General features: G+C 36.9%; 1 protein-coding gene across 4 annotated transcripts; it reads right to left on the reverse strand.

Annotated features, from left to right (window-relative positions):
* Window positions 1-467: 467 nt before the first annotated feature.
* On the reverse strand, window positions 468-14,095 carry LOC104586048 (hydroxyproline-rich glycoprotein family protein). 4 transcript variants are annotated; one of them, XM_010243148.3, is made up of 9 exons: window positions 13,873-14,095; window positions 13,704-13,773; window positions 6,560-7,271; window positions 5,547-6,008; window positions 5,317-5,448; window positions 4,074-4,255; window positions 3,866-3,977; window positions 1,946-2,089; window positions 468-948 (listed from the first exon to the last, which is right to left on the reverse strand). In XM_010243148.3, the coding sequence occupies exons 3-9, from the start codon at window positions 7,145-7,147 to the stop codon at window positions 835-837; spliced, it is 1,734 nt and encodes a 577-aa protein (XP_010241450.1). In that variant the 5' UTR covers window positions 7,148-7,271; window positions 13,704-13,773; window positions 13,873-14,095; the 3' UTR covers window positions 468-834. The 4 variants fall into 4 exon arrangements, with proteins under 4 accessions (XP_010241450.1, XP_010241452.1, XP_088760102.1 ...); XM_010243150.3 differs by having other exon boundaries at window positions 5,547-6,005; window positions 13,873-14,093; XM_088903976.1 differs by lacking the exon at window positions 13,873-14,095 and having other exon boundaries at window positions 5,547-6,005; window positions 13,704-13,856.
* Between the last annotated feature and the right edge of the window lie 549 nt (window positions 14,096-14,644).

Raw genomic sequence — 14,644 nt, forward strand, 5'->3', positions numbered from 1 at the left:
AAGGGCGTTATACAATAATGTTTTTATTTTTTATTTGTTTTTGAAATTGCCATATCAGCAAAATAAATACAAATACATTCTTAAATTCTATTTTTGTTTTCAAAGAGAAAAACAAGTTAGTTTTATTTCCAAAAACAATAGATGTTTTTGGAAATAAAAACAAAACATAATTTGCAAAACAACTTGTTTTCAAACCAGATAATTTTGATATTTATCACACTTAATTTTATTTAATATCATAAATACATATATATATATATATATATATATATATATATATATATATATATATATATATACATTCCATTTTATCTTATTTATATTTTATTATTTCATTATGATGTTATCGATTGACCACTGACCCACCGCCTGTACAGAAAAACAGCTCCATTTCCATGTCAATTTTACATCACTGCATTAGACCATTTGCCCTCGTATATATCATTATCCAAACACACAAAAAAAAATGTTAGAATTCACAATCTATATCCAATATCATGGCTGGAGTTCCATGGTTGGTCAAAATGTCTTTCTCCTCTATTGATATTAGTTCTTTTCCACTGACCTACTTGCAGGTGCATCGAAGTACAAGAGCTAATGAGCAACAATGTACTAACTACATCGTGTTGCTATATGATATAGTGTGTGATTTACTATGAATAAATAGAAGGAAAAGGAAGAAAAAAAAAAACAAAGCTTTCTATTGATTGATCTTATCTTTTTACTACGGTTTGCATCTTTCGACCTCCTGTTTATACGTAGATTAACCATGCATAGGACAAAGTTTCACTTGCTCCTACTTCTGATTCTACTTTCCATGGTCCCCATTGTCTTCTATGATGATGCTATGCCTGCCAGCAATTCTCGAGACCCTCCCAAATGTGTTGGAACACGTTGCCTTATCTCTTCAAAAGCGCACATCGTCTCTGAATCAAGCCCTCCGGCAAACTACACAATTGAATAGAAATAACTGAATTAGGACTGCATGGCTGCAATTAACCTTCATTGTGATGCATGAATAAAGAACTTAATTGAGTTCACCTCTAAAGATTGGGTTTGAAATAGAGTTCTACTCAATTTCATTATAGCTGGATAAATACATTTCAGACTGTAATATAAAGAGGATCATTGCTTGGTGCAGTTGTAAAATCTTGGGCTGATGAGAATGAGAATGAGAGGGGCCACTTCATGCATGAAAACAATGAAGGTTAGGCCTGTATCCAGTTCAACCCTCCCAAAGATCCTGGATATCTGGGATCAATATTGGGAAAATGGCCCTTCTACTGTAATGGAATCAATCAATCAACCTAAGGTCGACTTCACAGCTCAAATACAATTTTGAGTGCTTGAAGTTAAAACCCTTGTGCAGAATTTGGGGGATCTTTTCTCCTTTCATGTTCTATTCTCTGACAGTTAAAATTAAAATAGAAATAGGAAAAGAACTTCCCAACAACTTTCCATTTCTCCCCCTAGTGAGGAAGGGAAAATTGTGCGCAAATCCTTGTGATATTTTATGAAATTCCTTAACAACTTGTTATTTCTAACTTATTTTCCAGGGAACTGAATGCAGCATTAATATTTAGGATTGCAAAGCCAAAATTTCTGTTGGCATGGAAGATCCACCAGCTGAGACCCCATATAATGCTGGTTCCGTCCCTTGCATGTTCACCATATTGATTGCTACCTAGATCCTTTCTGTCTGCCCAACAGATACCTTAATGTTATGTTTGGTTTGAAGGAAAATGTAGGGAAAGGAAGGGAAAGGTAGGGAAACCTTTACAAACCTTGTATTGGTTTCCCTGTCTTTCCCTTCCTTTCCCTACCTTTTCCTTCAAACCAAACATAGCTTAAATGTACACGAGTAATTTCCTGATAATTATATATTGCTGACTGTTCTTGGTATCCCTAATCTGTACAGGAGAATCAAACAAAATTCATGACATACCTGGTGGGCCCTATAAGCAAAACGCACACCCTGAAGCAGAAGAGCTTCCTGTGTAGATTCCCTCTCTGAATTCCGGATTGATTCAAGTTCCAGTGACACTCTTTTCATGTACATTTTGGTCAGTTTCATAGAGGCCTGCTTTATCTGTACAAAGATCAAGGATAGATATTGGATAAGTTTGACAGAATTGCCAAGTAAAACTGACAGAAGAAAATGATGGTCAGATGATAGAAATGGCACTGGCACAGAGTATGTTATAAAACAATTTAGCTCTGGAATACAAAGTAACACAAATAAATCAATGTTGTCAATCCAACAAGGACAAAAAGAACCTTATTGAGTATTGACATAAACCTGAAAATGAAAGCTTAAAAGAAATGGACACAATGAGGGTAATAGAGGTTGAACTTGAAAAAGTAATTCAATATCATAACAGTAAAAGTGGCCAAAATTTGTAGTTCTTTTCTGTACTTTTATTAGTTTAAATATGATAGGCTTTCTGCTTGGTTTAGCAAGAAATAACAAATATTACTTTAAAATTTAAAGCCTAAATGAAATGGTAAAGGTGAATGACTGTAAACAACGATAACAGCTGAAAGGTGATTAAACATTATATAAAACCCTGGCTATTGTCTCTTTCTTCATCTTTCCTAATCCGAACTCCAAGGATAAAGTTAATACCACATCTATATTTCATTGCCAAGTCAACCAAATCCCAGTCAGCCTTAATCCTAACTACTACATGTGCCACCCACTAGTTAAAAGTGAAGAAATTATGTTCAAAATGGTAGAAATGCAATCTCTCTTGGATTAACATTTTTTAAGTTTAAAGAGGTGGCAACACTTAGTCTAGGTTAAATGTTTCAAACAACTAATCAGAATTGAACCTTAAGACTATAACACTATATCATGCACATATTAAAGTTTTCAATTGATTGTTGATATGCAAGAATAGGTGTAAAAGTTACCACAAATATGGAGGCAGACTATAAGTTACACAAAGATACATATTTCAGCATCTAAATGTGTACATTAGAAAATATTAAATTCTGTGATCATTCAGTCCGTTCTTTTTTAATGTAGAGCCAAGCACAACTGCTGACATGTGGCATTTGTATGGCTGAGAAGAGGCCTATATTACACAACATGGAAATATGGAAGGCAATCTATTTTGGAATGTCAATGTAATAATGTAGGTAGACCAAGAATTCTGAACTTTCTATTTTAAAAAGCAAGATGACGTACCTTGAACAAATCAGGTGAAAGCATACTGTCATGAAAAAAAGCAAAAAAGAGGAACGTTGATGTTTTTAAAGTGGATACTAGCATTTCTTTGAGAAGTATTCATAAAATTTCTCTAATATGGTAATGGGTGGAGTGTTCATGTTACATCCATGTATTTCCTCCATACAACTTTTCTTGTTTTATTAGTTGTAATAATCATTAGTTTTGCAAGGATTTAGAAAGCTAAAGGTACTAGTTCACAACATTATGAAATGAAAACAGCCAACAGTATTTATATGGACACTGTATTTGAAAGTCCATGTTTAATTAAAATACTGGATCATAACTTATTGTTATCATTGTTAGTAGCAATCAAGTGCTAAAAAGCATAAAATAAAAAGATAATCCAACAAATTTTAAAATTAAAACTGTATAAATGTGGAACCAATGGGCAACTGGGACACTGGATTGTTGACAGTGGCAAAATGAAAATCAAGGTTATCAAAACAGAAATTATACCAGCTCTGGATATGTTCCAGAGTAGGTTATGACCAAATAGTTTTTCCCTCTATCTATTATGAAATCAAACATTCAAAGATTATTCCTAGTCTTTCTGAGAAAGGAAAGAATCATAGACATATTTGCAAAAGTAGAACAATAAACATCTGAAAGGAAATGGCATCAAAATAAACATACCTTACTAATCATTCCTGTGTCAAGCATCCAATCAGTTGGGACTTTACAATCCCGGTAAGAGAGTATAACTGCATCCCTCAGCTTAACCAGCCTCTGAATGCTCCGCTCAGACCTTCCACACACCACACAGGAGCAAATCAGAACTATAGTTAATACAGAAAAGAAAATTTTAACTAAGCAAAATAAAACTTTCCTTTCTTTCACATACTTATCCAACAAGCTACCCATCTTCTTCAAGGCAGTATCACAAGGCATGCTGTTGTCATCATTATAGGAAGAAAGTTCACTTTCTAATCTTTTAAGATCTCGATATTCAACAGCAGCTTCACGCATGGCATCAGCTTTCCTTTCAGGCCAATTGAAGTGCTTTAGCACAGCCCTCTCATCAGCCTATACAACACAGGATGAACAATGCACTAGTAACACAGAAGGTTTTAAGGCTTGGATGGAAAACTTCCTTGGTCTAACATAACACACCATCAATAATAGACTAAGTTTTCATATATATGAATGTTCTCTTTCATATGTGTGTTGGGGTGGTTTCCTTGTCCTCCAGCCCAGCTGTCCAAGTAGGAATCCCCTTCTCAGCATATGGATAATTTCACAGGAGAAGATTTTCTCTGGAATATTGACAGTGTAATGCTGCATTTCTCTGTGCTTGTACAAACGGTGCAGCATTGCCTGCCAAGTCTCAAAACTCCAGGTAAAAATTATATCCTAAAATGAAGGAATAGTTCCTGTTGCTCTTCTAGTGATTATATTCCACTAAAAAAAAGTTGATAACTTCTCCCTCAACCTGTTACAGCTTTCTTATTATGGGAATTTTGGGCATTCACTCCCACTGAAAAAACTAGGGTCTTAGCAAATATGTCATACACGATATTAGGGAAAGAAACAACAATAAACTAATGATTAGCCAAATGACAGTAATCTGCCCCATCATGTTCCCCTGAGCTGCATCTAGCAGCATCATAATTGGAAAGAGGGTAATATTATGGCTTTGAATACAACAAGAGCAAGGACCTGCCGTTGAGATAGCTCTTATATAATCTTTAGCATTCATTAAGCAAGGACCTGTTGTTGGAAAACATTTGCAGGTACAAATGCACCTTGACTCTAGAACAGCAAATACTTTTCAATAGCCATGTAAATAAAATCTTAAGGTTGGATAAAAGGTTTAAATGTTCTCTTTCATATGTGTGTTGACCATTGAAGGATTGGTTACCAATTGGATATTGATGCAGATATTAAGAGTGTTAGGGTGGCAACAACCATCATCACCCTCAAAGATGCTTCAAAGCAACATTATTTTACCAACAACTATTATGACTTAATTATCTAATACTATGCCACATAATAAATATTCCATATTTCTTTCTAGCTTCCTCTTCATAAGCAAGACAAAAAATAACAGTTTCTTCTTTGATTTTGCAAAAAGTTTTCAACATTACCAATGAAGAGAGTTCACCATCGAGCCAATCCACAAATTTTAGGACATCCCCTATATCCGTATATGAAGCCTCCTGAACTTTCTGAATAAGAGATTTGATAAACTCTCCTTTTGTTTCCACATCTGCTTTTATCTACATTAAGAGGTGGTCATTAATGGTTTCAATAGTACAGACACCAATCAGCAAAAAAAAAAAAAAAAAAAACATAAATAAGGATTGCAGATGCTTACAGCTAACAAATGAGCTGAACGATTTTGAATTTCTCCAACTATGCTGTTATGTGCATTATTGACCATGGGATTACTGCAACGCCCAGGTCCTGAAGTATCCTTCTTCCCCTCATGCTTTGTTAATGAATGATAGAATTCCACAAGTGATGAAGCTTTTTGTGGGTTACTTGATCTTGATGGTGCACGAGGTGGGGGTGGGGGTGGGGGTGGAGGAGGGATAGAGTTCAGTAGAACTTTTTGTTGTAGGGATGGAGGTGGAGGCAAGGGGACAGAATTCACCAACACTTTTTGTTGTGCGTCTAAAGCTTTCATTACAGGACGTGATGGTATTATAGATGGCGACTTAACAGTGCTTCCATCCTTGATGGCCTCTGTTGATCTACTATGTTCCAGCTTGTTGGCAATGAACTTCTGAACATCTTTAAATTTGGGGCTCTGGAACTTTTCTTCAATAGATTCCTTCTTCATCCAAGAGATGATATATTACTAAAGTGAAAAGAACACTAGAATGGAAAAAACTTGACATGGAATGTTACTAAAATTAAAATCATCACAGTAGCAAAAAGGAAAAAGGTTCATTGTTGGAAGACTTCAAATTCAAAAAAATAATGAGATGTGTTCTGTGCTCTTCCGTTACTTGTGTAAGAACTTTTTTTTTTTTTTGATGAATGTGTAAGAACATTTTTTCCTTTGACACCAGAAGATTGTTGTTCACTTGTGACCAGCTAAAAGCCATCAAAAGTCAGCATAAAACAGAAAGTAGTAAATTCAACCTCTCTCCTTCAATTAAGCAGGTGATCCTTGAAAACTCTTGAAAGAAGATTCATAAAAATCAAAATTCAACATCTACTCAGAAATGGGGGTCATACATACAAGCATCTTCGAAGAACATCACAAGTTTGAAATGTGGCCTAAGAATGCGTGAACAAGAGAAGAAGAATCCAAGTTCAGGCTCCCGTCGAACTACTTTATATGCAACTACCAAGAAATCAGCTTAGGCGTTTTATTCTTACCTTGTTGCGGGTTGCAAGAGCTGAAATCTTGGCTTCAGCAGCGGCAAGGTCCTCAGCGAACTGTCTGTTCTGTGACTCCAGCTCTACATTCAAGGTCTGCAACTTCTCCAACTGGCTCTTCAAGGCCGACATCTCAGATTGCAAATCCTTGACCAAATTCTCGCTAGCAAGGAGCTTATCCTGCAATTCCTTTCTCTTCCCATCTGGGTCATCCTCGTTCCTCTTGCAGCTGGGATCAACACGTCGGCGCGACCTGGTCAAATGCTCAGCAAGAGGACGGTTTACAGAGGGAACCGCAATTTTGACATCATCCAACTCTCCACCCTTTTGGGGTCCTCCAGCATCCTCGTTAGATTTTGGCCTGTTGAAGCCAAGAGGTCTTCTGACCTTTTGTCCGTTGTTATTTGGGTCCAGGGGAACCGATTTAGGCCTTGGTCTCAGGCTAGGTGAGACCCCATTACGAGCATCTGATCTTGGGGAACTCTTGGCTTTCGAAGAGGTCCTGAGGCGGGATGGAGTTGTGGATTGTGAGGAGCTGGGCTTGCCTTCAGTTGTTGATGTCGTTGTTTTTGAAATCTCTTGTTTCATTTCTTCCAACGTATGCCTCCCTTGAGATAGCAGTCTCCCTTCAAGCAAGTTGATGGAACGAAAAATTCAGGGCGTTTGATGAGAAAAAAAAATACCCCTAATGTTGTTGCTGCAAGCCTGCAACCTGCAGAGACGAAAGGAAAGAGATTGTGAGGACAAAATGTGGAACAGTTTGTGAAAGCCGCGAAGCGATGAGGTAGTGAGCTTGTGGGGTTGGGTTGACCAACTGTCCGACATTAAACTGGAATGGGACCGGAGGACGATCAAGTGCCAAACAAAGCTATACGCCAGGCAGGGAAGTTATTGAACCAACTTGGCAGACAGAAAAACCCTCCACAACTGTCCTATCAACGAGTACAGTGATCTGTGCATGCATGAGAGAGGCTTTGGGTTCTCTATAAAAATATAAATAATTATTTGTAGAAAGAAGATACTAGATAGATCAGATAGAGCATTTGGCCATTTGCACAGCCCTGAATTCTGAATTCACGAGAGGAAGGGGGTCCGCTTTCCTCTCATCAGATTTGGATTTGTCTGACAACAATACCTCGCAGTGGAGTTGGATAGGTCCCATCTAAGACACCAGCCCCGTTGGTTAAATGATGGGACACATCAATCTAATACTTGCCCACGACCATTACACAGTACAACGGTACAACACAGTAACACACTCACGAGACACTGGTTCCACAGTAGAGTAGCTACTGTGGCTGTGGGTCCTTCCGAACTTCCACTGAAGTCTTATTGACCTTCAACCATCTGTAGACCCCAGATTGGATTGGAAGCCAATTGGAACACATCTGTCCTTGAAATTATATACATATATATTCATTCATTACTTCATTAGCCTGGGTAAATTATGATCCAAGTTGTCTTAGGCCTAAAGGCGGGGCCGCCCTCCCGGTCCACTTGCGCAACAGAGCAAGGGTTGGTTTAGAAGTCACGCTTAAGCCCCCAACTTCCAACCTTGTTAACTTTTGTCAATTTGTCGGCTATCTTAAGGATGATACCACGGATTTTGGTTTTGATTTATGAAGGATCAGGATCACTCACTCAGACTCAGAGTCTAAGGTTCGATTTACCTTTGTTTGTCGGATTGGAATCTAGCTCAAACCCTAGCCCCACCCTGTATCCGCACAAGTCACATTAATCGAAGGGTGGGAGTTGGTCTCTACGGCTCTACCAGTCTACCTGCCCATCTAGAGATTGGTTTTCCCAGGGCCGAGGTCATCTATGATCTAATCTAACAACACCATCTGTTTTTATTATGTTTCAAGGGACAAAATGTCGAATGTTGGAAAGGGGGGATTCCGCTGGCTAAAACCTGGATGGGGGCCATGGGGCTATCGTAATTCTTTAGCAGATAGGGCCAAAAATCGCCGTCCCTAAGGAAGCATCACAGTATCATCGGTAGGGAAGGGTGATGACCTCAGAAGGGAATAATTGCAGACAGGATGACGATGCCTGCATCACAAGCGTCAGTCGTATCACTGCAAAATTTGATTAGCCAACTAGAAACTGTTGAGAGAAATTTCTCACGAGGAAAAAGAAAAACAGCAAAACACAAGCAACCAATCAACCAATTCAGTACAGTCACAGATGTTTGTTCCATTATAGATGCACGCATAGCGTCTCTATCTTATTGTTTAATTTCTTCAAGAGTCATTCTTTCTCATAAATTAGAGAAAAGCTAATGCGCAATGGGGTTGGAAACAGCCCGGATTAACTGCACTTATGGCTGTCTCAACAGCTGTTTAACCAATTGTTCATTTGGGAGGGCTGAGCCGGCTGTTTTGAGGTTCTCTAGATAAGTTATATATATCTAAAGAGGTTGAAGAGAACAGTACAAAATCCGGATTTTTTTCATCAAATATGTTAAGTATGCCCATGAAAACTTGAAAAGCTCACCTAAGAAAGCCAAAAGCCACCGCATGTCAGCAATGTAGGCAAGTGAAATATTGGAATAGTTGTGGGGCATATACACTTGATGGCTGATGTGGGGCGTTTCTTAAACAGCCCTAACACAGCCATCAAGTGCAACTAATCCGGTGCTTTGCATGAAACACATGTGATATTGTGTTTCAAAAGTCTCTTTATAAACAGTCTTTATAAAAGTCTCTTTATAAACAGCCTTTGAACCTTTTATTTAAAACAACGATAGCCTAGATTAATGTGCAATCATTGAACCTTGATTCGGTTTATGACGACTAAAACTTGCAGTACTTGTACAGAGAACGAACAGAGAAGATTCATCAATTTATTATAGAAATATTTTATTTTATTTTATTTTACTTCATAACAAGTAACACTAGACTATTTTGAAATAATGAAAACAAACAACAGTACCAAATATATTACTCCTCCCAAGGCACATGACAGTGGGTCCAGTAGCATATGAATGCAGAAGAGTATATTTGTAAGTCAGCACAATCTCACTGTTTTCAGCACGGGAATTACCTTTTAATATCCAAGAATTAAAAATTATTTTCTGTATATATAAAATACTTTTCCTCTCACAGCCAGAGAGCTTACCAAGAAGCTAGTTGACACTTTCTTCTAAATTATTTCATCTTCTATTATATATCCATGATTTCACATTCTTCAATTCTTATATATTTTTATTATTGAATTTGAATTAAAACTTTATTCAAGGTTAAAAGAGTTCTAGAAATAGACCGACTCTCTCTTTCTCTCATATGTATATGGGATCTTAACACTCTAGAGCAAGCGTTGGTCTTTGGACTATAAGGATTGGAAAGTTCTAACTGTGCAAGTGGGTTGTAAAATTACAACCGTGCTCGGGAAGGGTTTCTTTTTTGATGGGTATGCTCAAAAAAGGTCAATAAATTAGACTGATGGAGACATCAGAAAGTGCCAAGAAACCAAAACAAAATCCAAAGAAGAACTTATTTTGTACACTGTTACATAATGAAATGGAGACAGCCTTTTTGTTATTTGTCTTTTAACTCATTATTGCAGTAGAATGACTCGTAAGCTCAGTTTGAAAGGAGTACAAATACAAGCAATACAAACATGTAGAATGCAAAATCTTGTATTTTATATTATTTTGTATGTATTTATATTGTATTTATATTGTACATATTTGTATTTGTATTCTTTCTAAACCGAGCTTCAAGAAAAACAAAAGATGTAAGAACACAATGGGCAAATTTTATGTCAAAGGGGTAAAAGGGATGCCAAGGGAAGAGGGAAGTGACCGATATTTTGTATAGAGAAGTGTTTGGTATAATTGATTTTCAAAGAAGGTTTAAAGGGGTCAGTGAACAGTTATTGGTTATTATGCTTTCGTACCCTTATTATTTGAGCAGAATGCTTTCTAACTTAAGCTCATGATGTATAATAACTGTTGTTACCAAAGATAAAATGGGTAACAATGCTTGCTAACTTTTATGGTCATTATTTAGCAACGTAGAATCATGATGTATGCAAAATATAGGGTGGATTTGGGATTTTAGCCATTTATTTTACTCAAAATCTTGGAGTATCATTAAAAAACAAAATAAATAAATAAATAGTATGAATATAGAAACACTACAATACAAATGTGAAAAAGTAATATATATATATATATATATATATATATATATATCAAAAAATTTCTTTAAATTCTAAGTGTGAACTAGGAAGTTTCAGACCAAAAAGAGGAACAGGGTCAGGGGTCAACCAGTCCCGAGTTAGCTCATGTTTGGGAATGCTTCTTTTAAGTGCTTAAAAGATTCCAAAATGACCTGAAAAAGCCGATTTGGACGTTTGGTAAAAAAAGCCCAATAAGTACTTTTTTACCAAAATAAGCCCAGTTTGAAGAAGCCGAAATTTTGTGCTTTTTCATAAAGAAGCGTCTATTGTGCTTTTTTATCCATCCTTTAGTGCTCAAAATACCTATACTACCCTGCTTTTGAAACATGAGCTTTTTCACCAACACTCATAAATTGCTTATTTAAAAGCACTTATTTGAAAAGCACGCTTAAAAGCATTTAACACTCCAAACACCATTTTGGTGAGTTCAGGTTCTGAAATTTGAATGGATCCAACACCCCTTACAGGAGATGGCTTTCTTGAGGATTTATTTAGAGCTAGAGAACATAGTAAGTGGCGTTTTAAAAGTGTCAATGCACAGCTGGAGACAGACCTGTAGTTGTTAAAATTGTTAACCATGTGCTTCTTAAGATCAAAAACAACTTTGCACCAGTTACAAGTTAAAACTAAGAATTAAAGCAAAAGGATGAAAAGCAAAAGTTTTTTAGAACTTTTTATCGGGGCAACCAAAAAGGTGCGATAATCGTAGATGGAATGGTTGTCCAATGGGTTTCTTTTAATGATATTGGATGACCATATCCCACTTTTAATGATATTGGATAATCATATCCCACCCCCTACCATCACAGTACACAGATTGATTTAACTCATTTAAGCTTTATAAAAGCCTTTTTTTTTTTTTTACCTCTGGCACTAAAATCTGTAAGCACAAGAAAAAGTAACCACTGATAAAATAAAAAATAAAATGAAGCAAAGCTCATGACAAGCACCAATGACCCATTCCTCCCATCTCCATAGTCCACACAACACAAGAAAAGAAAAGAGAATGCAATGACAAGGTGAAGAAATAGGACGGTGTGTTAAGGCCCAGACAGGGAGGCTTATTCCAAAGGCCCAAAGCCATACCACGAACTCACACTGAGATAAGAATGTAAGCAATCAATTATTGTACCTTAGGTCTAGGAGTGCTATCCATCAAATCCACATCACTTTCGCACTTATTTCCATCCCTCCCCAACGCTCCCCAAACATCAAGAATGTGTTGCTTTTACTCAAGTAAAAGCAAGCTCATTTGCTGTTCATGAATGTTAATGTCACTCTCTCCTTTATTCTCACCCTTTAATTTTCTTTATAGTTTATACCCGTTTAAATTATTAAATATTGCTGGTGTACCCTCCTCACCGGTCACCAATGACCAATCCCCTCTAAAAACACAATGGAAAATCCTTAATTAATATGTAAAGCAAAGTCAGTACTGTAGTAGCAGATCTCTAATTCTTCTTTTATATCCTTTGATCCCTAACGTGAGGTCACGTGCAGGAGTTTGTTGAAGTGGTTGTTGCTTTTTACTTGATTCATTCATTCTTTCCTTAGGCTTTGTTTTGTTGCATTGCAATTTTATTTGCACTAGTATAAATTCATGGAGTGCAAATGAAAAGAATGCAAATTCTAGTTTAATTTTGTTTTGGATTTTACTGTAAGGAAAATTTGGGCTCAGTGTCACTTTGGTCCCCAAACTTTAAAATGTGATAATACAGTACCCGGACTTTCAAATATGTCATTAACCAGCTGTTAAGTGGCATTTGAAAATACATAAATGCCCTTCGAGTCTCACCTAATTCTCTTTATCAATAATCCATATGTTGACAAAATATGAAAAGTCCCAAATTCTTGCCTCTTCTATTTAAGAAAGTTGGGGTCACGTCGGAGTGGACATTTTGGTGACCCCAACTTCATTGAATAGAAGAGGCAAGAATTTGGGACTATTCATTTTTTGTCCATGTTTGAATGGTTGGTAAAAAGAATTAGATGGCACTCTAAGCGTATTTGTGTCTTTTTAAATGCCACTTAATGACTGATTAATGGACATATCAATGGCAGGTATTGAATTAACATGTTTTGAAAGTTTGGATACTGAATTGCTGCATTTTAAAGTTCTCCTGCACTAGACCCAAAATAGAGAGTCCTAATAGAGAATTTTCCCTTTTACTTTATTTTGCTTTCAGTCTTATTTTATTTCATTTGTATGGCAATCAAACAAAATAAAATAAATTTTCAAATAAAAATAAATTAAAACTTTTCACTAAAACATTTACACTACCATAGTTTTGCATTATTATAAATAAATTCACATTGCAACCAAACACAGCCTTAGCCAATGCAAAGAACCGAGAGAAAGGGAATGTTGAGAACGAATGTTGTTTTCAGATAAATGAGCAGGGTACCGGAAACCGATCACTTTTCAGATAGTAAAAGAAGTCACTGCAAATTCCATGAAATGAATGATATTGAAACTACGATTAACAACTGACAATAAATTACCGTTACAAAATAAATTTAAGGGGAAAAGAAACAACGAACAGCAAATGCAGGTATTCTGAACGGTTTTTCGTGAAATTAAACTTTCCGCCAGAAGTTTGTGTAAATGTAACAGACAAGAGAAATTATAGAGAGATTGTCAATTTGTCATAGGGAGGAAAGAACATCCATGTCTTAAATATTAAAGAAAAAACAAACCTATAATAAAACAGAGCGTGTGTTCTCAAGTTCAATGTGAGGCTAAGCCAGAAACTTGCAGAAACATAACAAGAAAATAACAGAGAACAACTAAACCAGAAACTTAGCTCAATCACAGCAACAAAAACACCAACAACAGACCAAATTTCTCCAATTCTTCTATAAACATGCAGATATTCACAAAATAGTCTATATACCAGATGTGCAATGAGACTATACTCTGAAAACAGAGTCAGAGAAAAATAGATGTGTAGTTTAATACCTTAAAAAGCCCGAGAGTCGAACATAAATTACTTATCCTTCAGCTAAATCTCATTTCCAAACCTTCATTTCTGCAACAGAAAGAGATAAAAAATAATTTACTAACGAAGAAGAACAAGAAGAAAGAGGAATTTTGGGGTTTTCTGTTGTGCAGAGAGAAAACGCCGTACCTGAGCTGAGATAAAAGGTGAAAAGAACTTGTCGTCGTTGGTAGCGGGTTCGCATCAATTAAGCTTCACATGTGTCTTTTATAATTTTCCGAGGTGGAAGGGCATCTTCGTGTGAAAGCCAAAACGTTATATGTGAGACCGGATCTGCTACTCACTCAGGGCGCCTCATACCGGCCTCACCTGTACATCTCACCTTGCATTGTTCCCGATGCATGGCGGGATGTGCATGTGAGGTCGGTGTGAGTAACAGATCCGAACTCGTTATATGTGGGTGAATGTGAATGTGAATGGCGTTATCTTATTCTTACGATGGTTGTGATGGTCGTGACGAGTACTGAGTAGCTGCGGCAGGGAGAATATGAGAATATGTAACTCACGTGCCAGTACTTATGCGTCCTCTGATTAATTCCCTCCATCGGAATTGGATGGTTTAGATTTGAGATTACGTAGGGGGGAGAATCCCTACTCCCCTACTCACTGATACTTTTTCAGGGTCCTTGCATGGAGTACATGTGTCTTCACTCCCGCAACACAATTTTCTAAATCAATGGTCAGATGAGAATGATTTTGGTCTTTGGACAACTTGCGTTGGTGGGCCACCACTCCTACAGGCTACAGCCTCCAGTACAACAGATTTGAGAACTGGGAAGTGGGAAGAGGCGTTAGGAATTTAGGCCAACCAAACCCTCAGTGGCTCAAGCTCAAAGGGATGCTAACTTGCAAAGCCCCTGTTTGAGAGTGATTATCCGGATAAATAAGTGATTATCGTAAC

The sequence above is a fragment of the Nelumbo nucifera genome, chromosome 4 (genome assembly GCF_055504915.1).
Source record: "Nelumbo nucifera cultivar China Antique chromosome 4, China Antique-T2T, whole genome shotgun sequence".
Classification (NCBI taxonomy): Eukaryota; Viridiplantae; Streptophyta; class Magnoliopsida; order Proteales; family Nelumbonaceae; genus Nelumbo; species Nelumbo nucifera.

What these genes read in the sequence shown, in the direction of transcription:
- LOC104586048 (XM_010243148.3), bottom strand. Translation starts at nt 7,147, where the DNA reads ATGAAACAAGAGATTTCAAAAACAACGACATCAACAACTGAAGGCAAG. An exon ending in CTCTTGCAACCCGCAACAAG is followed by an intron (nt 6,009 to 6,559) that starts GTAAGAATAAAA and finishes TCTTGGATGAAG; the next exon opens with AAGGAATCTATTGAAGAAAA. An exon ending in TTGCTTATAGGGCCCACCAG is followed by an intron (nt 949 to 1,945) that starts GTATGTCATGAA and finishes TCAATTGTGTAG; the next exon opens with TTTGCCGGAGGGCTTGATTC.